Source organism: Bos taurus, chromosome 1 (genome assembly GCF_002263795.3).
Source record: "Bos taurus isolate L1 Dominette 01449 registration number 42190680 breed Hereford chromosome 1, ARS-UCD2.0, whole genome shotgun sequence".
Taxonomy (NCBI): Eukaryota; Metazoa; Chordata; class Mammalia; order Artiodactyla; family Bovidae; genus Bos; species Bos taurus.
The window spans coordinates 153,457,744-153,483,918 of NC_037328.1; the positions used below are offsets into that span (position 1 = coordinate 153,457,744).

The following is a 26,175-nucleotide window of genomic DNA, read 5'->3' on the forward strand; positions in this document are numbered from 1 at the left end:
GGGCTCCCAGGAGATACTGTGCATGGAACACCACACAGACTCAAAACTGCTTCAGGAACCACTGGTGTGACCCGGAAACCACGAATCGGCGGTCTCCAAAGCTTTTTAATCACACGATCCATCAGTAACGGTCTCCTGAGGGCTACAGTACCAGCATCTTACATATGTTAGAAAACGATACACACAGCACCAAACATTTAGAAGATGAGACACAGATGAAATGAGCAGCATTTGAAAAGTATAATCACAACACACGTGAAGCCACTCAAGTGTGTCTGATTCTTTGTGACCCCATGGCTCCTCCGTCCATGGGATTCTCCAGGCCAGAACACTGGAGTGAGTTGCCATTTCCTTCTCCAGGGGACCTCCCCACCCAGGGATCGAACCCAGGTCCCCCGCATTGCAGGCAGACTCTTAACTGTTTGAGCCCACCAGGGTATCCTATAATCACAATAAGTTACTGTTTATTAATAATTAATATTCCAGGGCATAATATACACTGGAAATTAGATTCCCTGCTAACAACAGTGGAAGTAAATCCACACTGCAAAATGTCATCTTGAGGTTAAAAGTTCTTTGGTCACCTTCTGGCAGATCGAAATAGGTAGGCATCAGCTTTCTTTATGTCACTAAGAAAGCTCTTCCACACAATGAAGAGAAGGGTCAGTGTGGCCATTTCGTGTGTATATGTGTGTGAAAGAGAATTTCACATTTACATTACTGGTATTCTGTATTCTCCTCAATCTGAAATCACTTAACAGGAATTTTTTAACCATGTGTATATGTCATGAGAGCTAACTTAGTTAAAACTACAAAAAAGAATCCACAAATCCACTTTTCTGGGTTCTCAGTTGAAACAGCTCCCTGAACCCAGGCCCCTCCAGGAAGCCTCAACCTGCTTTGTGAGGACAGGGCCCTCTGAGACCTGCACCCAGCCAGGTGACTACGTTCAACCCCAATGCTAAACATCAATGTTCCTAATGCATACTGTCTCTCCTCACTTTCAATACAGATAAGCATAAGTCTCAGTTATCTTTTAACAAGGGTGCCCACCTTTGGTAACCACTGGTCTAGACTGTGTAGAATTTTCAGAATAATCAGAAAACCCTAAAATAAAAAATTAACTTCTGGCAATAATACTGAACTCCATGGTCTTAAAGTGGGCTTCCCTTGTGGCTCAGACAGTAAAGAATCTGCCTGTAATGCGGGAGACCCAGGTTCGGTCCCTAGGATGGGAAGATCCCCTGGAGCAGGGAATGGCAACCCACTCCAATATTCTTGCCTGGAGAATTCCATGGACAGAGGAGTCTGGTTGCTACAGTCCAGGGGTTGCAAAGAGCTGGACACGACTGAGCAACTATGCTTACACTTATGGTCTTAGAAACACAAGGGAGAAATTCTTCTCAGATTAGAATGAAATTACAATTTCAACAGGGTTTACTAGGAATTGAAGGAAACAACCATAGACAATATATGGAAAAATCAATATGCAAAAGTTGCCAAGATCCTGCAAGAGAACAGTGTCTGACTAGATACTAATACACACTACAGATTTATTGTAATCAAAATAGCATGGTGTTAGCACAAAAATCAATCAACAGATCAAAGGAACAATAGAGAATCAGGAGTAAATTAGGGTATATGCAGATATCCAACCTATGATAAAGGTGGCATTTCATTCCATGGCCAAGTTAGGTTAGCACAATAAATGCTATTGACAAAAGGAGAAGGAAATACAGTTAGACTCTACTTCACACCCTTACACTAATCCAGGGGTTCTCAACGGGGGCAGTTTTGTGGGTCAGGGACATGTGGTAAGGTCTGGAGACATTTCTGATCATCATACCTGCAAGGGCAAGAAGGGAGGTGTTTGCGACCGACACCCAGTGGGTAGAGGCAGGGATAATGCCAAATACCCTATGTCTCACAGGACAGATTCTGGCCCAGAAGGTCAACGGCTGAAAAGCTATGAAGGTTGAAAACTCCCACCCTAACCCTAATGGTTATAAAGTTAAAGTGTTAGATGTGGAAAGATCCTGGGGGAATCTCGGCTCCTCCACACCATCAGAAGGGTGACTGTGACAAGTCACCATCCTAAGCACTGTTTTTTGCATCTTGGATTCCAAGAGGAAAGACAAGTCATATCACAAAGCAAAGAGAAAGGGCTCTGGCTCCGGCAATAAATACATGATCAGCATCATGGCCAGTAAATGGTAAATCATGTTAAGAAGTGCCTTTGAATCTAAGATATGACACAAGGGAACTTCTCTACGAAACAGAACAGACTCACAGAGACAGGGAACAGACTTGTGGTTGCCGGGGGGACGGGGCAGCGGAAGGATAAATTGGGAGCTTGGGATTATCAGAGGCAAACATATTACATACAGGACGGATGAACAACAAGGTCCTGCTTACAGCACAGGGAGCTATACTCAGTATCCTGGGATAAAACCACCACGGAAAAGAAGATGAAGAAGAATATGTATATATGAACTACATATACGTATAACTGAACCACTTTACTGTGTAGCAGAATTTAATACAACATGTGAATCAACAACACTTGAATAGAAATTTTTTTAAGTGCCTGCAAGCATATATAAACGTTCTTCACAATAAAAGCCGGCTTTATGTTCCTGTTTGTTAAGATCGAGGTTGCCCAGCAGCGCAGTTCTAGGGACTTAAAACCGTAGAAGCTGAGGATGAAAATCATGAAAACTTTGACAAATCGGGTCTGTTATAAACCGCCCTAGAGCATAGACTTCGTTCACCTCATTCTCTCTTACCTTTCAAGGGTCACTGCCTTAGAAACACAGGCGCGTGGTAGATTCATGTTGCTCTGGCTTTCGGGGAACAGAGGGAAATAAGGTGCCAATGGCCCTAGACCCATCCCCAGTACAGCACCGTTCAGTGCAGACACTGACAAGGCCTGGCCAGCCTGCTGAAAAGAGGTGTCTGCGCATCTCCCGATGGTTCGCAGTGGCGGCCCCGTGTCCTGAAACCCGCGTGGGGGTGACCAGGCTCGTGGTCCCACAGCCTGGACAGGTATTGTACAGCCCAGAGGACTCTGGTGATTCTCAGAGGACCCTCCCATGAGCTCCGGGCCCTGAAACCAAAGAGGATGCGTTTCTGAGCCATGAGCCTCGAGAGGGGCCGTGAGCCCCACCTCCACCAACCCTCCCACTCACCCAGCCTGCACTCCGGTCCTGAGAGGTCATCAGTGACTTCTCCAGCCTCATCTTCTTAGGACATAAGACAGAAGTGAGGAATAATGCCAAGACTTGCTCTATTTTCCAACTATAAAATAGAGTCTAAAACCTCTGCTGAATGCATAAGAGTATCTTCCACAAATAAGGAAAACAAAAAACAACCCTCGTGAGGACCATGGTGAGACTGAATTGTAACACTTAACACACACAGGAAGGAGGCGAAAGTACTCTCAGGCCCTCCGAAACAGGTGTGATGTGAATACCGGTTACTAATTGGGTTTTTAAAGTCTTTGTAGCCATTTCAAGTTCCACCTCATGGTGGCTGAATTGGAAGCAAATGAAATGATGTACTCCACTAAATCACATTACGGCATCTACCTCTTTGTAAAACGGTTCCATTTTTCAACCATTTAAAAAATTACAGAAAACAGCTTGGATAGATCATACAGATAATCATTACATCAGAATCTCAAGAATGTTGCAATCAGTAATAATGTACTCATGTGGATCTGGGAGTTATTTCTCACCTGCTGCTGCATTCATGGCTAAAAACGCAAACCTGAACGAGTGCTAGCCTCTTCCAAGCCCCGACACTCGTAATGCCGATGATACCCTTGTTCGCTTCAGCAACCTACATCATCTAAATTACTACTAACTGACAAAGAAGACTAAGGACAAAAAAAGACCTTGCCAGGAAGACACTCTGAGTTCCTAAATTTAATATGGAATAAGCATCCAAATACAAAAATCTAACATCTGAGTAAAACTGTTTGCACCAGATCGCCTGCACTGTGCATACACGGCCCTCATACCGGGGCGTGTCCCTGTAGCCCAGGCACATGCCACAGAACGCACCTTCCTGGAGCCCACTGTAATTTAAAGAGTGTGTGCACGCGTGGGAGGAGAGGGCTCTTCTTTATTTTATTCTAAAACAAACACAGGCATGTCACAGTGCTGTCGTATTTGCACAGGGTTTAAGATCAACAGGAAACTTCAAAGAAACGGAGTTGCTTGTGCTTTTTGCGTTCTGGGCACCTTGCTTGCTATTCTCCGCCATTCCAAGCGACTTCCGAGAAACACTGGAAACCGCTAGGATGCTAATTCTCTCTCAGAGGAGGCAAAAAATAAATAAAGTAGAACACATGGGGAAAGACACAGGCAATCCAGGACAGCGATCAGACAGTTTTATCCCAGCCTGGGATAAAATCCCACACGTGGAGAGACAGAAGAAGAATAAGCAGGCAAGCCAGTTAGGGGTGTGGATTGGGGCAGGGGAACCTCTCTTTCCCCAAGAGAGTGTGGCTATATGCCGACATATTAGATTGGAAAGTGCAAACACAGTAATTAACAGTGAATCCTGAAACTTCCACACGCCAGAGAAGGGTGTCACCCTGGAGCGAGAGGAGGAAATAGGAGGAATACATTAAGGAGGTCTGCGGAGCGGCCGGAGAGCTCTGTGGGGAGCGAGGCAGCAGCCCCTGAGAACTAATCAAGTTCCCGACACCTCAGGAAGCTTGAGAAAGCTGATAAGGATGCTCCCATGCCAGCAACGGGGAGCCAGGGGGAGCACTGTGAGCCAAGATCGGGGTCCTCCCCAAATTGGAACCCCAAACAATGACCTCCGCACCACACAAAGACATTCTTCCCCCACCAGGTTTAAGAAAAGAACTCCGCGTCCCCCTTCCTGCATTTCTGCTCTCTGGGAATAAGCCAGCTGCTGTGGTCCCCCCGCCGCCCCGCCCCCCGACAGCAGCATGTGTCAATCACCCTAAGCCCAGCGCCAGGCACCCTCCCCACGTGTGATTCCGACAGTCAGACGCTCCAGGCTGAAGCCCAGCTCGCGTGTGAGCATTTTCTAGGGCGCGTCCCAGAAGGCACCCCTCCCTCCTGTGTATTTCATTTCATTAAGAAACCTCTTTCTAGAAGCCCTGTAATTCTCCCAAGAGTCAAAGTAATTGGTAGAAATTAGACATGAAGAGACACAGGGCCACTTAAAGAGGACACTTTTGACTGTAATTTTTAAAAGAATCTTCTGTTCTGTCCCAACAGAATTCTGTACTTTCCCAATTCTGCCCTTTCCAAACGCCAACGAAAATGTTCATGTTATCTTCTGGGCTACAAAAAAAGGCCACCACTGGGCTTCAGCCTGCAGGCCGACAAGGCCAGCACTTGCCTGCCTTTAAGACCTTACGACCAAAGAAAGACCACAGAGGAGGCCACGGAGACAGCAGTGGCTTTGTGGATAGGGGGGCTCATCCGTCTGCAGTACAATCCTGGAGGGAACCCCCACCACATGCGGCTGAAGGCCGGCAGCGCGTGGGGTCTCGCTCTGCACCCGGGGGCTGGGGAGAGGATTGCCAGTCAGGGGGGCATTACGGCAGACGGCCTGAATTTGATTACCAGGGAGACAGCAGCGGGGCAGGTGCCTCGCTGCCCCTCTGATGGAAACCATCACAGGCCCGGGCAGAGGCAAGGGTGCAGGAAGGCCAGTCCTGTGAGTCAGGTGCCCATGAGGCAGGCACGGGTCAGGAAGGGCAGAACCGCATCTTGAGGGCCTGCTCATACAGCGACGGAAGGCATCTGCACTCCGCTTAAGGTGTGCAAAGACTGCCCTTCCTCTGACGGCCACTCTTTGTCTGTTTTTTAAAAACAAACCAAAAAAAGAGTGGAAAATAACACATACACACCTTTGTGGCAAACCACTGCTATTTGGGCAATAAAAGGATCTTGTGTGGGTCTGTGTGTCTGTGTGTCTGTGTGTGTGTGTGTGTGTGTCTGTGTGAGTGTGTGTGTGTGTGTGTGTCTGTGTGAGTGTGTGTGTGTGTGTGTCTGTGTGAGTGTGTGTGTGTGGTTCCATTATTTGGGGTCCACGCTGTGTGGCTATGTTAACAAGATGCACTTCTGGTACTGGTTAAATATGTAAACCAAAGACAAATTCATCTTTCAGTGAATTTATGGTTGTTCAGTGAAAGACAGTAGCGTGGTTTTATTCCACTTGATTCAGAAAAATTCTACTGGGGCCAAACCTACTCAGCACCTGGCACTCCAGTAAGTAAATCACGGGAATCAAAGACGGAAGAAGACAGAGCCAGGAGGGGGAGGCGGGCAGACGTACGAAAAAGAGTAATAAAGGAGTTGGAAGGGTGATGACTGCTGGGTGTGAAAGAACATGCAGCTCAAAGGGTGAGTGATGAGCCCCCCGCCCCAAGCAACCATCACACAGAAATCTTCAAGGCGGCGACAAGGCAGCCGGCAGGGTGGGTCAGGGACACACATGTTTCTTTGAAGGAGTCAGGCAACAGTTTAAAGGAGAAGTTTTCACATAAGAATCCAGGCTTCTGGCTTTTCTGTAGAAAGCTACAAGACCTGGAACTCTGGGCAACAACAGAGCAGACTTAGGCTTGGGCTCAAAGGGTCCCCACGCAAGGAGCCCGGCCCCTGTAGGCCCTGGCATTTCTAAGCCCTGTCTTGGAACAAAGGCAGAGTCGTCAAGATTTCAGAGTCCCGACCCAAGAAGGGGAAGCAAGGGGGAAAGCTGAACGCTCTTGAGATTTGCTTTCCTAGAAGCGAAACAGCAAAAAGCCCAAAGGACTGTCTCTGTCTGCAACTTGCGACACTGAGCAGCCAGAGCTGGCCCCGTCCAGCCTGTCTGCCGCTCCTGAGTACTTGGGAGAACGGCCTGCTGGTGGGCTGGACAGGACAGCCTTCGCAGGCTCCACGCACACGGGTGATCCGAAAGACAGCAGCTCCGCACGGCTCTCGGCGAGCCACTCAGTCATGTCCAGCTCTTTGCGACCCCATGGACTATACAGTCCATGCAATGCTCCAGGCCCGAATACTGGAGTGGGTAGCCTTCCCCTTCTCCAGGGGATCTTCTGAACCCAGGTCTGCCGCATTGCAGGCAGATTGTTTACCGGCTGAGCTACCAGGAAAGGCCCGGAAAGCCACTCAGTCCCTCCTAAGTGGCGGTGGAAGCCTCTGGCAGGATGGTGAGCGTCCCAGGAGTGGGCTGGTCCTCACCCCAGCCTCCCTGAGCCCCCCCGAAGCTTCCCCCCATCTCGGACTTCTCTCCTGGCTCCTGGCTGCCCGGGGGACACCTCCCAGCGGGTATGTGTCCAGCAACAGCCACAAATATGATGCGACCAGCTGATGCTGTTCATCTCCTTCTGGGAAGGATGCGTTCCGTTTCCCAACCAGGTCGCCTCCACCCCCTCCCGGTTCCGGGTGTCCCTCCCATCCCCCAGCTTCCGCAGGCTTCACTACTGGCTCTGCTTTGGCTGGATGCGCCCCAGACCTAGAGGAATCCCGAGAAGCTCCCAGACAACAGCCCCCGGATGCAGGGGCAGGAGAGCCAGCACCGCCGCCCCCCGTGGACTAGCCGCTCCCCAGAGGCCCAGCCACCCGCGCCAGCCCCTCCCCTTCCCTGCCTGGGTCCCCTTCCCTGACGGACTCCTCCTGGAAGCACTGCCTTAATCGCCGCTGCTTGAACGCGAAGCCCCCTCTGGGGTCTGCGGCTGGGGAACCCCCACCCAGACACGGCCCCTCCCCTGCCCACCGCTGCCCTCTCCAGTTCCTCCTCCCAGCCACCCAGAGTCAAGGGCTCACTCAGATGAAGCAGGCGCTCAGGGCCAGTGCGCTGGGACCACCCTGAGGGATGGGGTGGGGAGGGAGGTGGGGGGGATTCAGGATGGGGGACACGTGTGTACCCGTGGCTGATCCACATCGATGGATGGCCAAAACCACCACAATACTGTAAAGGAATCAGCCTGAGAGGGTGGGGAGATTTGGGAGAATGGCATTGAAACATGTAAAATATCATGTATGAAACGAGTCGCCAGTCCAGGTTCGATGCACGATACTGGATGCTTGGGGCTGGTGCACTGGGACGACCCAGAGGGGTATGGGGAGGGAGGAGGGAGGAGGGTTCAGGATGGGGAACACAGGTATACCTGTGGCGGATTCATTTCGATATTTGGCAAAACTAATACAATATTGTAAAGTTTAAAAAAAAATAAAATTTAAGGAAGGAAAAAAAAATCAATTAATTAAAAAAGAAAAGAAGCTCACTCAGACTTCAATTCTTCCTTTCCCTCCAGGCTGTCCCTTACTCCCTAAATATTAAACCCAGTGTTTCCTCCTACAGGACACATAGCCTACCTTCTTAGCATGACCAACTTTAACAACCCATCACCTCCCACCATAACAGGCACCCTGTTTTCTCAGCTCCCACTTTCTTCCCCTTGCAGGCTTCCCCTCCTTCAGACTTTTGAAGCCTCAGCACTTCGAGTGGCTGTGCCTCTAAAACAAAACGAAGACACTGCACTGGATCCCCACCGACTGCGGCATGAAGTTCCAGCTCCTCAGCCCGGCCTCCAGAGGCCCCTGCCCCAGGCCCCGCATCTCCCTGCAGACCTCGGCTCCAGTCACCCCACGTCATCGCCACCCGGGGTCCGCTTCTCCAGGCTCCCCCAGACCCTGGAAGGCCCTTCCCAGCACTGGGGCCCCTGCTCCAATCTGCCCATCTGTCCAGACCCAGAGCACGCGGGAGCCACGGGGCCTCCTTTGCTAAAGCCCTTCCGTTAATAAATTCCAAGACAGAGGTGAGAAATCAAGACCCACAGATGGAGCTGGGCACCCGCACAATCGGCATGAAGACTTTCATCCTCCTAGCAGAGAAGATTCTTGAGAGCTGGGAGCTCTTTTAGAGTCTTCCTTGCACATTCACCTTAGGAAAATCTAACCTAAAGGGCAGAAACGTTTACCACTTAAAACAGTGCCAGTTACTCTAGCCGACAGGCTGGTGTGCTCCAGAGTGGACGTGAGCGGGGTGGGGGCAGGGAGAGGTGGCTCCCCCAACTCAGTTCCCACAAACGCCCCTCTGGGCGTGAGCACCTCACCACCCCAGGTGTGACCCAACACTCACCATAAACCCAAACCAACTGACTTCCTCCCCACGGGGCTCACTGCTGGAAACACCAGTCCGATCTAGTCCTGAAGGAAAGCTTGCCTCATCAGGCAGAGAGATGCCACAGGATTACATTTCATGGGCAATTAAAGAGATTTTCAAGGGCGGCTTTGATTATATGCGTTTTTCACCCTCCACCGGAGCTTCAGAATCCCAGCCCCGCATTAGCTGCGGCTCTTCTGCGTGCCCCGCTCCGTGGCCGAAGCCAGAAGGCGCCTGATGACAGCTGACAGAGGGCACACGTGTCCCGCTTCCCTGCACCATATAAGGCATTATTCCAGGGGACCCGCACCCTGGTGACTCCAACCCATTAGCGATGAAAAAAACACACGGATGACACCCTGAACTATCTCCGCATGTGAACAACGACAGTTCAACGGCTGAAGAACGGGCAGCACGAGGCAGTTCTGTACTTAACGTCCACAGCCATGAAACGACCTAGGATTAAACCCCCACACACAAAACATCAGGGTGACATTTTAATAGCTGACTGCCCTCAGCCATCAAGTTTTAAGATCTCTGGCAACTCGTTCCGAGGAAAACTAACCAGGAAAAGATGAAGGACAACTTAAAATGTACTTCGAAATCAAACTGAATGCAGCTATATTGTCTGTTACAAATCACCCACTGTTCCCAAGAAAGAGCTAAGAGAGGGCAGTGCAGACACTCTTAATGATCACGTGTCTCATATTCAGCTACTTCTTCTCAAGTTAGTTTTCAAAGTCACCAACTGACTCAGTTCAACGCAGGGTCAGGAACAACTGAGTCAGATGTGTGGTCTGACCTGTCATCTTCAGATGAAACGGCAGTTATCAAAATCTTCAGAAGAAAAGGTCACACAGGTTTTCATGGATTGAAGTCGTATTTGTCAAAGTGGCAGAGGGCTTGGAGGAACATTACCACACCATGCTTTGGCAATAACTAATAATACAGTTCACGGGGTTCTAAAAGACGCTTGCTCCTTGGAAGAAAAGCTATGACCAACCTAGACAGCATATTCAAAAGCAGAGACATTACTTTGCCAACAAAGGTCCTCAAGGCTATGGTTTTTCCAGTGGTCAAGTATGGATGTGAGAGTTGGACTATAAAGAAAGCTGAGCACTGAAGAATTGATGCTTTTGAACTGTGGTGTTGGAGAAGACTCTTGAGAGTCCCTTGGACTGCAAGGAGATCCAACCAGTCCATCCCAAAGGAGATCAGTCCTGAATATTCATTGGAAGGATTGATGTTGCAGCTGAAACCCCAATACTTTGGCCACTTGGTGTGAATAGCCGTCTGACTGGAACAGACTCTGATGTGGGGGAAGAGTTAAGGCAAGAGGAGAAGGGGATGACAGAGGATGAGATGGTTGGATGGCATCACTGACTCAATGGACATGAGTTTGGGTAAATTCCAGGAGTTGGTGATGGACAGGGAGGCCTGGCGTGCTGCAGTCCATGGGGTCACAAAGAGTCAGACACGACTGAGCGACTGAACTGAACTGAAGAATACAATTAGGCTGTCAATGATGCTCTCTAACTGCTCAAACTTCACTAGAAAATATTTCATTATAAGACTTAAATAAACTCTTCCCTCTTCGTACATATTACTATCCAAAAGAAATATTTCCTCCTGAAACATTTCTGTAGTTTTCTTTCTAGCAGGAAGTGACTTCTCCTTTTTCCAAACTCCCATGCATGAGGGGCATCTTATTTTCTCAGTTAAACTGCAGGTACCTGGAAGGCTTCCCTGGTGGCTCAGACAGTAAAGTATCCACCTGCAATGCAGGAGACCTGTGTTTGAGCCCTAGGTTAGGTAGATCCCCTGGAGAAGGGAAAGGATACCCACTCCAGTATTCTTGCCTAGAGAATCCCCATGGACAGAGGAGCCTGATGGGCTACACACCATGGGATTGCAAGGAGTCGGACATGACTAAGCAACTTTCACTTCAACACATTAAGGTTGATATTCCAAGCAGTCATCTCATGATGATTCTTGCCAATGAGCTTGATTTAAGCAGAGGGTAATCTAGAAAGTTTATGCACACTCTTTCAATGAAGTCCACTTGGAAAATATTAATCAGGCATTCACCTGCTCTTTGAGAGCTAATCATTTCATTGACCTGCATCTATAGCCGTCAGGACTTTGGCAGACTTGGCAGAAAAAATACCATTAACTGCCCATATTAAAAATTAACACCGAAAATCTCCTTTGCTTCATTTTTACTACTTAAACTCCTGGCTGGTTTGGAAAATGTGCAGCTGGGTTTTGTTTGTTTGTTTTTCGTGGCATGGGGTCTTTTTCCTCATGATGCAAAAACACGGAGTTACTGCATTTGCTAGGGCAGAAAATGTCTAGCCTTTAAAACTGTATAATGACCGCTTCCCACCAATACGAAGTGGAAGTAGGGGAAATTCTCTTAGTCATGTTTTCCAGGAGAATGGCAAATTACCATGGCTATCACCGAACCTGGCAAATAACCAAGCTTCTGCACTTCCTTTAAAGGGGGAGGAGCGCTTGCAAAGATCTGGCACCAAGATATCCAAGCAATTCTCTCTGTTTATCTGCTTATTCAGGAGCTGAAGTGTTCATTAAAGTCACCGAGGCAGGTGGTCCAGACACTCCGGATTGGAGTGAACTCACATCCAAGGAGCACACCATCTTCCCTTTCTTGAAAACCCTCCGTGCCTCCTTCTTAATAGCTTGACCCATCTTCTCTTCTGAAAAGCAAGCTCATTAGCTCAGGGCCTGCCCTCAGGAAGGAGAAGAACCCCTTCTGAACGCCCAGCTTTACCACTGGCTGGTAACGAACTGCTCACAAAGAGGGATCATTTATTTCTGATTCCTACAGAGCAGCTTTCTTGCCCATCTCATCTAGTCACACTAAAATTTAGAGTTGGCTCCAGTCTCGCAAATTATTTAGTACAAACCTCACATCGTACCAGCTAAAAAATGGGGGCTTAGAAACATCTACTGATATGTCCTGCACTCAACACCTCCTGTGAGGAGCCGAGTGCAGTGCAGAACACAGGTCCTCCGACCAAGAACCCAGGGCTCCTTCTCCCCTTTTCTGGTGCTCAGTACTCTCCCAGGGAGTCAGGAGGTGTTGACGAGTGCCAGGAATGGAGCCAGACAAGGAGGAGTCAGGTCCTCGTGCCCTGGTTACTCTAAGTGTGGTCTATGGACCAAGAGTGTCCTCATCACCTGGGAGCGTGTTAGAGATGGGTCTCAGGCCCCACCCCAGACCTTGTGACTCACACTCTGCATCTGAACAGTATCTGCGGGAGATAGGTCAAAGTTTGAGAAGTGCTGCATAGCAGGGAAGAAAAAAAAAAAAGGCAGACACCTTCACATTAGAATCAAGTTCACTTCTGATCTGCTGACCTCATGGCAAGTCCCGTGCTAGCAGCTGCGGTGGAATTACACGGAGGGGCAGCCCTGTGTCCTGACTGGATGGACTTGTCCCCTCCGCACATCAAGACCAACGTAATGGCCTAAGGATCAGAAACCCCAGAGCCCAGGGAATGCCTTAGGTAACCAGGAAGGCACAAGATAAGCTGCTCTTATTTTGTCTCGCTTCTGAAATTCTGATAGAGAGAAAAGGTAGAGCACTGACATTACCACCTCATCTAAAAATCAAAGACGCCCCCTTCCGCTTTTCTCATGAAGGGGTCAGCCACAGGAATCCGGGGTGCAGGGACGCAGCAGGCGCCTCTCGTCAGGGCTAAGAGCCTGGGGGGGCGCTGGCTGTCTCTGCCTCCTTGATAACCAAGTCCACGCCTGCGCCTCAGCTTCCGCACATGTGACACGCACTTATCTCACTGGTGCCTGAGGACAGCGCCTACTTCCTAGGCTGACTGTGAGGATGCTCGGATGCTACCAAGCCTGGCACACAGTGAGGACTCGGCGAGAGTGACCTGCTGCTACCATGCATGCCCTGTGTGTCGGAGGGCCTTGAAGCCACGAGGGCTCCCAGAACAATCTCATCTTGTGATTGACCAGAGATTGACCCACCACCGTTCAACACGAAGAAAGCAACACGCAAAACGAGCAGACGCCGAGGAACGTCTTGCTCTGCAGAAACCACGGCAATTCTGGGCAGGAGCAGAGGCGGATGCCCCCTTTCACTTCAAATTCTAACACACACTGACACAGGGCTCCATCAGCTGTGAAAAGCTGAAGAGCTCTGCTGGCCAGGAAAGAGGGCTGGGGCTCTGTCACACAGCCTCTGGTCCCCCAGCTGGCCCTCGTGAGATCACCCGCCAAACGTCTGTTCAGCAGGCAAAGCAAGAGAGAAAGACGGACAGCTGTCCTACTTGCTGTATGAAACACCACACAAAATGCTCCATAAAATACAGCACAAGTTGTCATTCCTCCCTGATGACTGGCCAAAAGACAGATCCGATTTCCTTTGCCAAGCTTTCAATTTTTGCTTTCATGAAAGCAGCAGAAATATAATGTGCTTTGTAGCCCATCTTCATTGTTTTGACTTATTCATTTTAAATTGAAGTATAGTTGATTTACAATGCTGTGTTGGTTTCAAGCGTACAGCAACGTTTTACATATATATACATGTATATCTAAATTCTTTGTATATTCTTTTTCCAATTTCTTCCTTTATAAGTTATTATAAACCTTGAGTAGAGCTCCCTGTGCTATACAATAGGTCCTTGTTGGTTGTCGATTTTATATATGAAAGTTAAAGTGCTAGTCGCTCAGTCGTGTCTGACTCTTGGTGACCCCATGGACTGTAGCCCACCAGGCTCCTCTGTCCATCGAATTCTCCATGAAGTCTGGAGCAGGTTGCCATGCCCGATCAAGGGATCAAACCCAGGCTCCTGCATTGCAGGCAGATTCTTTACTGTTAGAGCGACGCAGGAAGCCACATTTTATATACAGAAGTACGTATGTGTCAGTCCCAAACTCCTAACTTATCCCTCCATGCCCCTCATTGTTTTTTTTAAAAGCATTTAAAATTCACAAAGCTCCTTTTGAAAAACCAATCTCCACCTCTCCTTTTCCTAATTAGACCCAATAAAAACGTAAGAGTAAGCATTACTAGACAAGCCATATTGAAAAACATCATCCAAGCCTTGAAAATCCAAATCAAGACCAAATCAATCAGAGCATTTAATTCAAGTGAATTTTGTATTTCCTCCCAAGGGACTGATAGAATGTACTGACAGAATGTTCAAGTATTTTTAGAGTTTGGGGAAGACATAAAATTTGCATACAGCCTTTAACCAAAATTAGTGTGTTCTCCAAGCCACGCTTTTCAGATTAAGAGTATTATAGTTTTACTAGCTATTTCTTTTTGGGAGTGCACATCTTCAAGGAGACACTTTTCTAGCTGAGTGTAATCCAGTAAATTAAAAGAAGAAAAGGCTGCAAAGTGAATTCCCTACTTCTGTCGCCTGGTGTGGACAGCTGCGGGACACTATGAAACTCTTCAGTTGTCTGATGTTTGGTCTCAACCCATCAGAGGGCAGAGGCACTGGAAACAGATGTAAACTCCCAACACACATGCGTGGTGCTCAGCCGCTCAGTCGTGTCTGACTCTTTGCGACCCCACGGACTTTAGCCTGCCAGACTCCTCTGTCCATGGGATTCTCCAGGCAAGAGTACTGGAGTGGGTTGCCATGCCCTCCTCCAGGGGATCCTCCTAATCCAGGCACTGAACCTGGGTCTCCTGCACTGCAGGCAGATTCTTTACTGCCTGAGCCCCCAGGGCAGCCACCCAAACACACGCGCCCCCCGCAGGGGCATTATACCGTAGGCCCCTTCCCCCGCCCCTCCTCCATCCAACACACACCCAAACACCTGGTGATGCTTGAGCACCCGCCCTCAGGGGCCTTACCTGTCATTCTTCTTGATCAAGATGGCCCTGAAGATGTGCTCAAGGGGCGTCTTCTCCCGCTCGGGGGTCGGCTGCACGAAGGGGTGCAGGGCCGCCAGTGAGAAGCCCTGCTGGTACAGCTCCAGCAGCTGGGCAGGCAGGTCGCGGAGGGAGGCCAGCCTCACGGCTGAGGCCCGCGGGAGCTCAGCTGGGAGAGAGAGAAGGGGAGGCGCATCAGAGACCCACCGACCCGGCCACCACGCCCTGCCCACGACCCGCGCCACTCGGCGCAGCAGAAAACCTCCAGGTCACCTCCCACTCAAGAGCCTGTCCCCTTCTCAACTACTGTCTTCAGGGAAACCTACAAACAACTGGTTAATTTCCAACTCATCCATAGGCACTGACGACCAGATGGTCTCAATCTAGAGCCTTACTCCTTGGAGGAAAAGCTATGACCAACCTAGACAGCATAATAAAAAGCAGAGACATTTCTTTGCCAACAAAGGTCCATCTAGTCAAAGCTATGGTTTTTCCAGTAGTCACATATGGATGTGAGAGTTGGACTACAAAGAAAGCTGAGCGCCGAAGAATTGATGCTTTTGAACTGTGGTGTTGGAGAAGACTCTTGAGAGTCCCTTGGACTGCAAGGAAATCCAACCAGTCCATCCTAAAGGAGATCAGTCCTGAATATTCATTGGAAGGACTGATGCTGAAGCTGAAACTCCAATACTTTGGCCACCTGATGCGAAGAGCTGACTTACTGGGAAAGATTGAGGGCAGGAGGAGAAGGGGATGACAGAGGATGAGATGGCTGGATGGCATCACCGACTCAACGGACATGAGTGTGAGTAAACTCCAGGATGGACTTGGTGATGGACAGGGAGGCCTGGCATGCTGCAGTCCACGGGGTCGCAAAGAGTCAGACACGACTGAGAGGCTGAACTGAACTGAACTGAACTGAATCTAGGGCCAAACTTCCCAGAGATCACACTGGAAAAATCACTTCCACCCCCTCAAAAGATAAGAGGGAAGGAAAAGAAGGAGGAGGAGGATCAGGAGACGATGACAGCTGCACACAAATCTAAACTGCTGTGCAGCAAAAAGCAGCAGCAAAACAAAGTCCAAGACAAACTGGACCAACACTGATAAGCCACTTAGGACAAAGGGGTTATTTCCTTAATTTGCAAAACAAACAATAAAAAAAAAGAAAGAAAAGAAAAATGGGCAAAATAGATGAACAGGTAACTGTCTAAAAAGCATAAAAAGGTAATCACTATTTGAAAGGACACTCAAATTAACTCGATTAGAGTTCTGTATATCACAATAAATAAATGTTTTTCGCCTACTGAATGATTTTAAAATCTTTTGGAGAAGGGCAGACAACATTCACAAGTTAACAGATTCGAGTGAAAAGTGTACATTCCTGCCCCATCCCCCACGTCTTAGTCTTTTTCCCATAGGCAATCAATACTATCCATTTTTTTGTACACATGTTAACAATTGCTAAATTTGTACACAAGTAAATAAGTTTACATTTCTCATTTTTTTACACAAATGGTAGAATAATGTTTATAACCCAATTTTATATCCATTTTTATCAACTGTGCTCAGTCACTCAGTTGTGTCTGACTCTTTGTGACCCCAAGGGCTGTAACCCGCCAGGCTCCTCTGTCCATGGGATTCTCCAGGCAAGACCACTGGAGTGGGTTGCCACGCCCTCCTCCAGGGGATCTTCCCCACCCAGGGAGCAGACCCGCGTCTCCTTTGTCTCCTGTTTCGGCAGGTGGATCCCTGACCACTGGTGCCACCTGGGAGGCCCATTTCTTTTCCCCACGCCCTGGCTACTGTCACAGTGAAAAGATGATTCCTAGGAGGTGGTAATTCATAGTTCTCTTGTTATGTAATTTGTACTTTTTTCATACTAAACATTTCACGTTTAAATGCTATTTATGTTGTCTTTTCTGTTAATTCATAATTTTTGCCTAGTTGTCAACTGGGTTATTGATCTGTTGGTTTGTAATTCTTAATATATTAGGAAATCCAGTTCTTATTTGTGATAATGCAAATACCTCTCAATTCGTTTGTCTTTTGACTTTGCATAACATGAGTTTTCCATGAAAAATGTTTTTTAAATGAAGTTGAACTTGTCAATCTCACCTTCAGTAACTTCTAAGTCTAGATTATAGCACAAACCTGCATTAGAATCTATAGATCTATAGGTCTAATCTAACGGATCACAGGTATAAACTTAAATATACTTAGGAATACAATACATGATAAAGACCACATCTCAAATCAGTGAGAAAAAGTGGACAAACTGGGGGTGGATGGGAAGTGTTGAATTCATATTTCATAAATTCCCAATGGAACCAAGATTCACATGTAAAAAATGAAATACTGCTACAGGAATTCAGCAGAGAATTGTTTTATAACACAGGTTTGTTCTATGATCTAAACTTAGAAGCTACTGAAGGCAAGATTGACAGATTCAACTTATTTAAAAAAAAATTCTTCATGGCAAAACTCATGTTATGCATATAAATATTATACAGGTTTTAAAGTGTTTATATTATGTTTTAAAATCTGGTCATGCTATTTTCTGAATCTTCCTATCTTCCTATCTTCTGAATCTTTCTGTTTATTTGTTTTTCTGAGTGGTCTTTAAAATAAGTTCATTAAATTACCCCTCAAAAAAATCTTGTTGCTATTTTTATCAGATCATGTTCACATTATAGCTGAGAATGGATTTTCTTCTTTTTACTCATTTTTAATTGAAATATAGTTAATTTACAATATTGTGTTAGTTTCAGGTGTACAGAAAAGTGATTCAGTTATACATATCTTAATATATCTATTCTTTTTCAAATTCCGTTTCATTATAGGTTATTACAAGATCCTGAATATGGTTCCCTGTACTGCACAGTAGGTCCCTGTTGATAGTAGTTTGATATATTAGTCTCCAATTCCTAACTTATCACTCTCCCCTCAGACTATCTGATTTTCTTTTTAATCCATAGGAATTGGAAATTGAAGCCAAACAATACTTTAGAGAAAGTTAAGAATGTCAACACCCCGAGAATGGATATTTTCATCGTGCCACAAGTTTCCACCCAAGAACATGGCATGACTTTCATTTATTCAAGACTTTTTGGGGTCCCTCAGATGCATATTATAATTTTTTTCATGTAGCTACTGCACACTTATGAAGTCTCTTCCTAGTTATTTTATATTTTATTGCTATTTGAATAGATTCTTTTCTCCTTTTACTTCTATGATACTCATCGTGGGCAAGAACGTTGGGGCAACAGTCTCGCTCGTCGTGGCTGACAGGGGAGAACCTTTGCGGAGGGTTGTGTGGTGTTTGCCTTCAGTCTTAAAAGTGCATTCACCCTGCATCCAACAGCCTCACCACTGGGTATTATGCCTACGCTGGACACACAGATGTGTCTCAAGATACATGCGCAAAGATGCTCACCACGGGATTACTGCAAACACCAAGAGGCGAAGGGCTCCTCACTGTAGGGCAAGCTCAACACTGGGACACCCCAGTGATGAATCCTATGAACCGTTAAGAGGATTACACACTAATGAAAACGTGTCCGAGACCCACGACTAAGTTAAGAGTCAGGGGGTCTAGCAGTACTCATCACAGGATACTAACATATAAAGAAAATGGAAGAAGAGAGAGACATGAGTGAAATTCTCTTTTCTGGAAGAAATCACAAAAACATCGATATTGGAGAGACTGGAGAAGGGAGCGGAGGGTGGAAAGGTAGATTTTACTTTATTATGTACTTTCAACACTATTACCGTCAACAGTAATCGTTTGGGTGGAGCTTAGGAGACATTTTAATTTTCTTCTTTATAAATAAAAATATTATTTAAAAATTTTATGTATTTAAAAAAATAATGTGTTACTTTAAAAACAAGCTAAAGATGCAATCTAAGGGTACTTAAGAATGTACTTAAAGTCAGACACTATAACTCTCATTCCACACATCACACACAAAATTTATACGAAAAGAAAATCTATAGCAGTGTTTTATTCTAAAGCAAATGACCAGCATCCTGGAGAAATTGCCATGATAACACTGACAAAGATAAGGCTGATGGAGAAAGCTGGAAAGCATGCAATGTTTCCCTTTAAGAGTAGTTCTAAATAAGGTGTTAGATTTATAAAAAAACAGAACAAAACAAAACTTGAAGGTAAGTCTGGAAAGAGCGTACTCCCAGGCACAGAAACCCAGCAGGCCAGGGGTGCTGCTGCCCTGGACCCTGGCTTCGGAGCAGGGTTCCTCTACGCCTGCCCCTCTGGGCAGCAGCAGAGTCACTACAAACGGAGACTCTCGGGCACCACCCCAGACCTACTGCATCAGAACTGGAGCCATATACATCTTCCCTGGTGGCTCAGATGGTGAGGAATCCTCCTGCAATGCAGGAGGCCTGGCTTCCATCCCTGGGTTGGGAAGATCTCCTGGAGAAGGGGATGGCTACCCACTCCAGTATTTTTGCTTGGAAAATTCATGGACACAGGATCCTGGTGGGCTACAGTCCATGGGGTTGCAAAGAGTTGGATACGACTGAGTCCCTAACTCAGTGACTCAGGGGTTGCAAAGAGCTGGGCTCACTGAGTGACTAACACTTTCACTTTTTTTCCCGTGTATTCACAACCCCTCCAGGAGATTAAAGCCTAAGTCCAATACTTTGCCCACCTGATGCGAAGAGTTGACTCACTGGAAAAGACACTGACGCTGGGAAAGACTGAAGGCAAAAGGAGAAGGGGGCAGCAGAGGATGAGATGGTTGGAAGGCATCACCGACTCAGCGGACGTGAATTTGAGCAAACTCCAGGAGATAGTGCAGGACAGAGGAGCCTGGTGTGCTGCAGTCCATGGGGTTGCAAAGAGTCAGACACGACTCAGTTACTGAACAACAGGAGTAATTTTCTAGATAGTTTCCTTTGGTGTTCCTCCACTGGGCAGGGGACCTTTGGATCTAAGGGCACACACCCACCTTGACCCACGCTCCAACCCCGCACAGCCGAGACCCTGGCGGTCCCTGCCCTGGAAGCCCCAGGCCCACCGTGGGCCCTGCACAGACCCCCTCCCCAATCCCCGGGCACCCCAGGCACAGGGCAGCATAGAAACTAGCAGAGAGCAGGTGAGGAGACACTGCTGCAGGTGCAAAATTCAAGGGGCACCAAAACGCAGCAACCAGGACAAATCAATGTTGAATGCAATATGCTAAAAGTGAAAATGAATACCCGAAGCCCACAATGAACGCACTATCAGAAATGTTAATAAAGATAGGATCAGTGTTATCGATTTTCCTTTTGCCTCAAGCTCCAGTACAGCTCGACACGGTACTGCTCCGGATCTCCTCTTTTTAAAACATGTTGCCTCGCTTGCCTCACCCGAGTGCCAGCCCAGTCCAGCATCTCTTGCACTCTTGTCTGGGGCCCTGCAAACAACGGGAGTGGGCCTGTGTAAAGGGAACCAGGGGCGGGTTTCCCCCACTGTCAGATGACGAAGCAACTGAAGTGTGTGTGTGGCACAGACACTGGGCGTTTCATTTTAAAAACCTGAATGGACTTTTGGCAGGAGTAAGCCTTCCTGGAGGGCAGCACCTTGGAAGAAGTCATGTTGGACTCTCTGTGACCCCATGCACAGTAGCCCGCCAGGCTCCTCCGTCCATGGGATCCTCCAGGCAAGAACACTGGAGTGGGTTGCCATTCCCTCCTCCAAAGGGATCTTCCCAACCCAGGAATCGAACCAGGGTCTCCTACATTGCAGGCAGATTCTTTACCTTCTGAGCCACCTTTCTGGAGGGTAATTTTATAATATCCATCAAACCTAAAAATACCATACAGCATGGAGACCACCCTCCTCTTTGATGAAACTGTACATAAAGAGCATCTGTGAGTCATCAAAGATGAGACTTTCAAGTAAGTCTCTACAGGTTGGTATTTGATAAATGTTTCAAGTATCTTAGACTCTTTCTGCAATGATAAAATAAGCCTGTACCAAAATTTTGATCATTTGTATGTGTTTCCTCTTACACATCATCCTATAATTAAAACAATAAAATAAAAGCAGTCAATGCATTTTTTTTTTTTTTTTAGTCAATGCATTTAGAAGCCTTGGGATTCTAGGATCAGCTACGCTCCTGACTGGCCTCAACCCCAGACATGTGAATGGTCAGTTTCTGCACATAAAATGGAGATTACTTCCATCACAGAGTTGATGTAGGAATCACACGGGATGACGCATGTGTAATCGATGAGGCTCCAAATGGCCAAGCCTGGTGGCGCGGGGAGTGGTGGACCGAGAGCCGGGGCCCGGCTGGCCGCAGACGTTGAGGACCGAGAGCTGGGGCCTGGGCCTGGCTGGCCGCAGATGCTGAGGACCGAGAGCCGGGGCCCGGCTGGCCGCAGACGCTGAGGACGGATCAGCCCTGAACCTCCCCAACCCCCCGCACCCCTTCACCTCCACCCCGCCAGTCAGGGCACTAAAAATATTAGTCAATCAACCATGTTACGGCTAAATGCTTCCTGAATAAAACATAACATCTTTAAAATTTTTATCTCCAAATCTAAAGATGCATTTCCTGTCAAAACTCAAGGGATTTTATGGCTTTAATTTTTGGTATGTGTGCTGTCAAAGTAAGTTGATCTTCATGGTTAAAAAAACAAATAAAAATGAATCTCAACCATCTTATGGCAATTAAAAAAAAAAGGTCCCTATTGTAAATATGATTAAAGGCCTTAATTCCATGTTTCTTTTTGAACCTTAACCTTAAAAAAAAAAAAAAAGCCCTGTTCTTGTAAAGTGACCAATTCCCCAATATTATTACTGGGAAAACAAACGAAAGAATGACTTATGTGTTTGGAACATACCAAAAGTGGCCTCTTGGTCTATTTTCCCCACCCTTCCCATCAGAATAACCTCTCCACTATTTTTGTTTTGTAATATTTGCCTGATTTTGTTTACAAATTACATAACCTTGGGTGATTCATGTAATTCCCACCCTGTCTCTTGGGTCCCTTCTTTTGAAAGCGAAGACCCCTGACAGGCCATTCCAAAGGAGCATCCAACTTTCAAATGCGACGATGTTAATATTTCGATCTGGAGACTAAGGTATAAGTTTCTAACTAGAAAGGGACATCGGAGAATAGAATAAATATTTCCAGCGTGAACTGAAAGGGTCCTCCCAACCAGAGTCAAAAGAAGCAACAATCACATGGCAGGCAGGCTGGTGGAGAGACGGAAAGGCGGGGGAAAGAACCTGTCGCTGGTGTGGCCGGGCGAGACTCCCCGCTGAAGGGCTTCCCCACTGGCTGCTGGCTAAGGGTCCACGGGCCCATGCAGGGGACACGGGTTCCATCCCTGCTCTGGGAAGATCCCCCACGCCTTGGAGCAACTAGGCCCGCATGCCCCAACTACCGAGCCTGCGCCCTCCAGCCTGGGAGCTGCGACCACTGAAACCCAAGCACCCCAGAGCCGGCTCTGCAACACACCGAGTCACGCAACCAGAAGCCACGCATCACAACTCCAGAGGATCCCTGCTCGCCACCCCTGGAGGAGGCCCACGCACAGCCACGGAGACTCAGCACAGCCCAACATACACAGACGCACTTATTCAAAAACCACACTGCTGAAGGAGAGAGCCCGATTGGACTGTCTTGGCCAGCGTGACTCTCCAGGCTAGGGCTTGGCACCCACTCGAAGGTCACACTTTCCTCTCCACTTTCTCAACTGTCCTGTCTCACAGACTTCACCAACAGTGCTTGGAATGCAAGCCGGGGTCCCATGCTCTGGGAGCCGCCTCCATCCCAAGTGGGTACTTGTCCCGCCGCCATGCAAAGCCCCAGTTCTCCAGCCCGAGCAGAGGCTAGGTCTCATCCCGTGACCTGTACTGGGCCTGGGACAGACCGCAAGGCCAGGATCTGAGGCCCCAGGGTCCGATGGATAGGGTAAGCAAGACAGAGAGCCAGGGACGGACAAGGAGGTGGAAGCCCCACCTCACCAGGAGAGCGGCACCCTCTCCTCCCAGTCAGATTATTACTGAGGGGCTCGGGGGGCCCAGTAGCGCCAGAACTTCTAATTCTTACCCCCAAAACTCACAGTTCTTGACCCTCGTAGAAACTCCCCTAATCCTCAGCTTTGGCCAAGTCAGTCCCACTTCATTTCAACCCCACATGGGCTCCCTGGTGGCTCCTACAATGCAGGAGACCCAGGTTCAATCCCTGGGTTGGGAAGATCTCCTGGACAGGGAGATGGCTGCCCACTCCAGTATTCCTGCCTGGAGAATCCCATGGATAGAGGAGCCTGGTGAGCTACAGGCCATGGGGTCACACAGTCAAGACACGACTCACCCGGTGGGCTGCAGAGTCTGGCTGGGGCATTCCATAAGTGTGGGAGGACAGACGCCCCCCGCCTCCTTCTCATCCCAGACGGTGACACTGCCGAGGGGCGACCGCCAGTCGGGCGCTGACGTGCTTCCTCGGTGCCCTCTCCCGTCATCGCGATGCATCCATGTCTGCAAGGTTACACCCACAGGCACTGGAAGCAGGCCTCTGCTTGCTTCCTGTCTCTTGCTTTCCTGACTACTGCAGGTGCCTAGTACAGTGAAATCATATGACAGTTGTCCTTTTGTGATTGACTTATCTTGTTTAGCACAGTTTCGTCAAAGTTCACCCATGCTGCAGCATGTATCAGGACTGCTTTCTTTTTGAAGGCTGCATAATAGTCCATCGTGTGTGTATGTCACACTTTTGAAGATCAGAGTTAGCTGATCTACAATGTCGTGTTAGTGTTGGCTGTACAGCAAGGCAATGCAGATATATACACACACACACACACACACACACACACATTCTTTTTCATATTCTTTCCTCTTACATTCAAGTACTCTTGCCTGGAAAATCCCATGGATGGAGGAGCCTGGCAGGCTACAGTCCATGGGGTCGCAAAGAGTCGGACACGACTGAGCGACTTCACTTTTCTCTTATAGGTTATTACAAAGTATTGAGTATACTTCCCTGTGCTATATAGGAGGTCCTTGTTGGTAAGCTATTTTATATGTAGTAGTGTGTATATGTTAATCCCCAGTTCCTCCCTTTTCTATACTGATGGAGATATGAACAAAGAGGTTAGGACCACATAACTACATTTCAAATCCCTTGGAAATCTTTGCTTTGTCCTCATTCAATTACCAATAACAGGCTTTTTTAAAAAAATCAACACGCAGAAAGCACTGCTGGAAAGGTATTTCGGGTAACATGAGAGTCCAAAGGTCTTTTGAAATAAGTGTTTTGCTCTTCAGTGTTTAGAAAATAATTCCGTATGAATAAATAAACCATTATTCCTGGAGGTTTTATTTTTTTTTTTAAAGAAAGGAATGAAACAGGGGGAAAAGCATAATCCACAAAACCACATATTTCTTAACACTCCTGGGATAAAGTAGATTGCTTTTGCTATGACTATGTTTGTTTAACAAAAACATTCTGCAGCCCCGTTGACTCCCTGGAAATGAGGCCTTTCAGACATCTGCAGAGGAGCCAAAGTGATGTTGCTGCTGCTTCAAATTTCCTTATGGGGAAGGAAAGATCCCCTGGAGGAGGACGGCCACCCACTCCAGTGTTCTGGCCTGGAGAATCCCGTGGACAGAGGAGCCTGGCGGGCTACAGTCCACGGGTCGCAGAGTCGGACACGACTGGAGCAACTTAGTGCACACACACACACCAGCTTCCACACAAGAAAGAAAGCTCATGCACGACGACCAGAGACCTCACATCTCACCCACGTCCCTGCAGCAGGCCAGCCACGCCCAGCTGCAACAGCCCCCATGTTCGTGCCCAGCAATCGTTTCTGCTTTAGCCCGATTACTCAAAGTCCGACCCTGCTTTTCTAATTATATCCACTAACGGATCTGTCAATACCAGGAGCCCAACACGAGAGACAGACACCATCTCCCGGGGGTCAGCGTCCACTCAGGTGAAGCTGATAACGATACTGTTCAACCAAATCCTTTTTTTTCCCTCTAAGTCCCTTGAAGGCCACCATTTCTATAACCTCAATCTGCCTGGCTTTGCCGTAGATCCAATTCAGCAAAACACAAAAGTCAATCATTGCTCGATGTGGGGTTTTTCACTGTGTAAGTGAAAAAAAGGAATTCGAGCTTTAAAATAAGGTTTGCAGCCCATGTCTTTGGTATCATTTCTAAATCTGGGGCATAACACTTCCATCTTAGGGTCTTCAAATTCAAATTTTTGTCAACTTTTTATCAACAAATTCATGTTTCTGAAACAAAACAAAACAGAAACACACACACATCCAGACTCAAGAGACCATACCATTAAAACACTATGTATTCTTTTATATTCTGTTAATTGGACTGAAATTCACTTAACATAAAGTCAATCATTTAAAGTGAGTCAGTCAGGGGCATTTAAAAACATTTACAATGTTCTTTGGAAGGAATTATGCTGAAGCTGAAACTCCAGTACTCTGGCCACCTCATGCGAAGAGTTGACTCACTGGAAAAGACTCTTGATGCTGGGACGGATTGGGGGCAGGAGGAGAAGGGGATGGCAGAGGATGAGATGGCTGGATGGCATCACCGACTCGATGGACGTGAGTTTGGGTGAACTCCGGGAGTTGGTGACGGACAGGGAGGCCTGGCGTGCTGCGATTCATGGGGTCGCAGAGTTGGACACGACTGAGCGACTGAACTGAACTGACTGACAATGTTATACGACCCTCACCTGTCTCTAGTTCTGAAATGAGGCAACTGCAAAGCCGTTAAGCGCTCATTCAGCATTCCTCTCTCCCCTGCCCCCAGGCAATCAGCAACCTGCTTTCATAAAACACAATTCTTAACACCTTAACTACAACACAGATAAACTCAAGAGGGGAATCTCAGTAGGACTAAAAGCACTTCCTCAAGCTTCCACGAACCTAGGATTCTACAGGTCAGCCAGCAATAACTGACGAAACAACCCATGCTCATCAAATGAGTCCTGAGATGGGGGTCGCCAGTCCACAGTGGCTATGAATCCCCCGTGCAGGAGACATGGGCTCGACCCCTGGTCCGGGATCCCACAGACCGCGGAGCAGCCTGGGTGGGAGGGGAGTTTGCGGGAGAATGGATACATGGATATGTATGGCTGAGTCCCTTTGCTGTCCA

The 26,175-nt window shown here is 47.7% G+C and overlaps 1 protein-coding gene across 5 annotated transcripts in view; it reads right to left on the bottom strand.

Moving 5' to 3' along the window:
• The window catches only part of RFTN1 (raftlin, lipid raft linker 1), a 225,963-nt gene that overhangs the window by 122,363 nt on the left and 77,425 nt on the right, over positions 1-26,175 (bottom strand). For all 5 annotated transcript variants that reach the window (XM_024997191.2, XM_024997190.2, XM_024997194.2 and 2 more), the window contains one exon: positions 15,011-15,197. In XM_024997191.2, the coding sequence (XP_024852959.1) occupies positions 15,011-15,197 (187 nt within the window). The remainder of the gene's footprint in view (positions 1-15,010; positions 15,198-26,175) is intronic.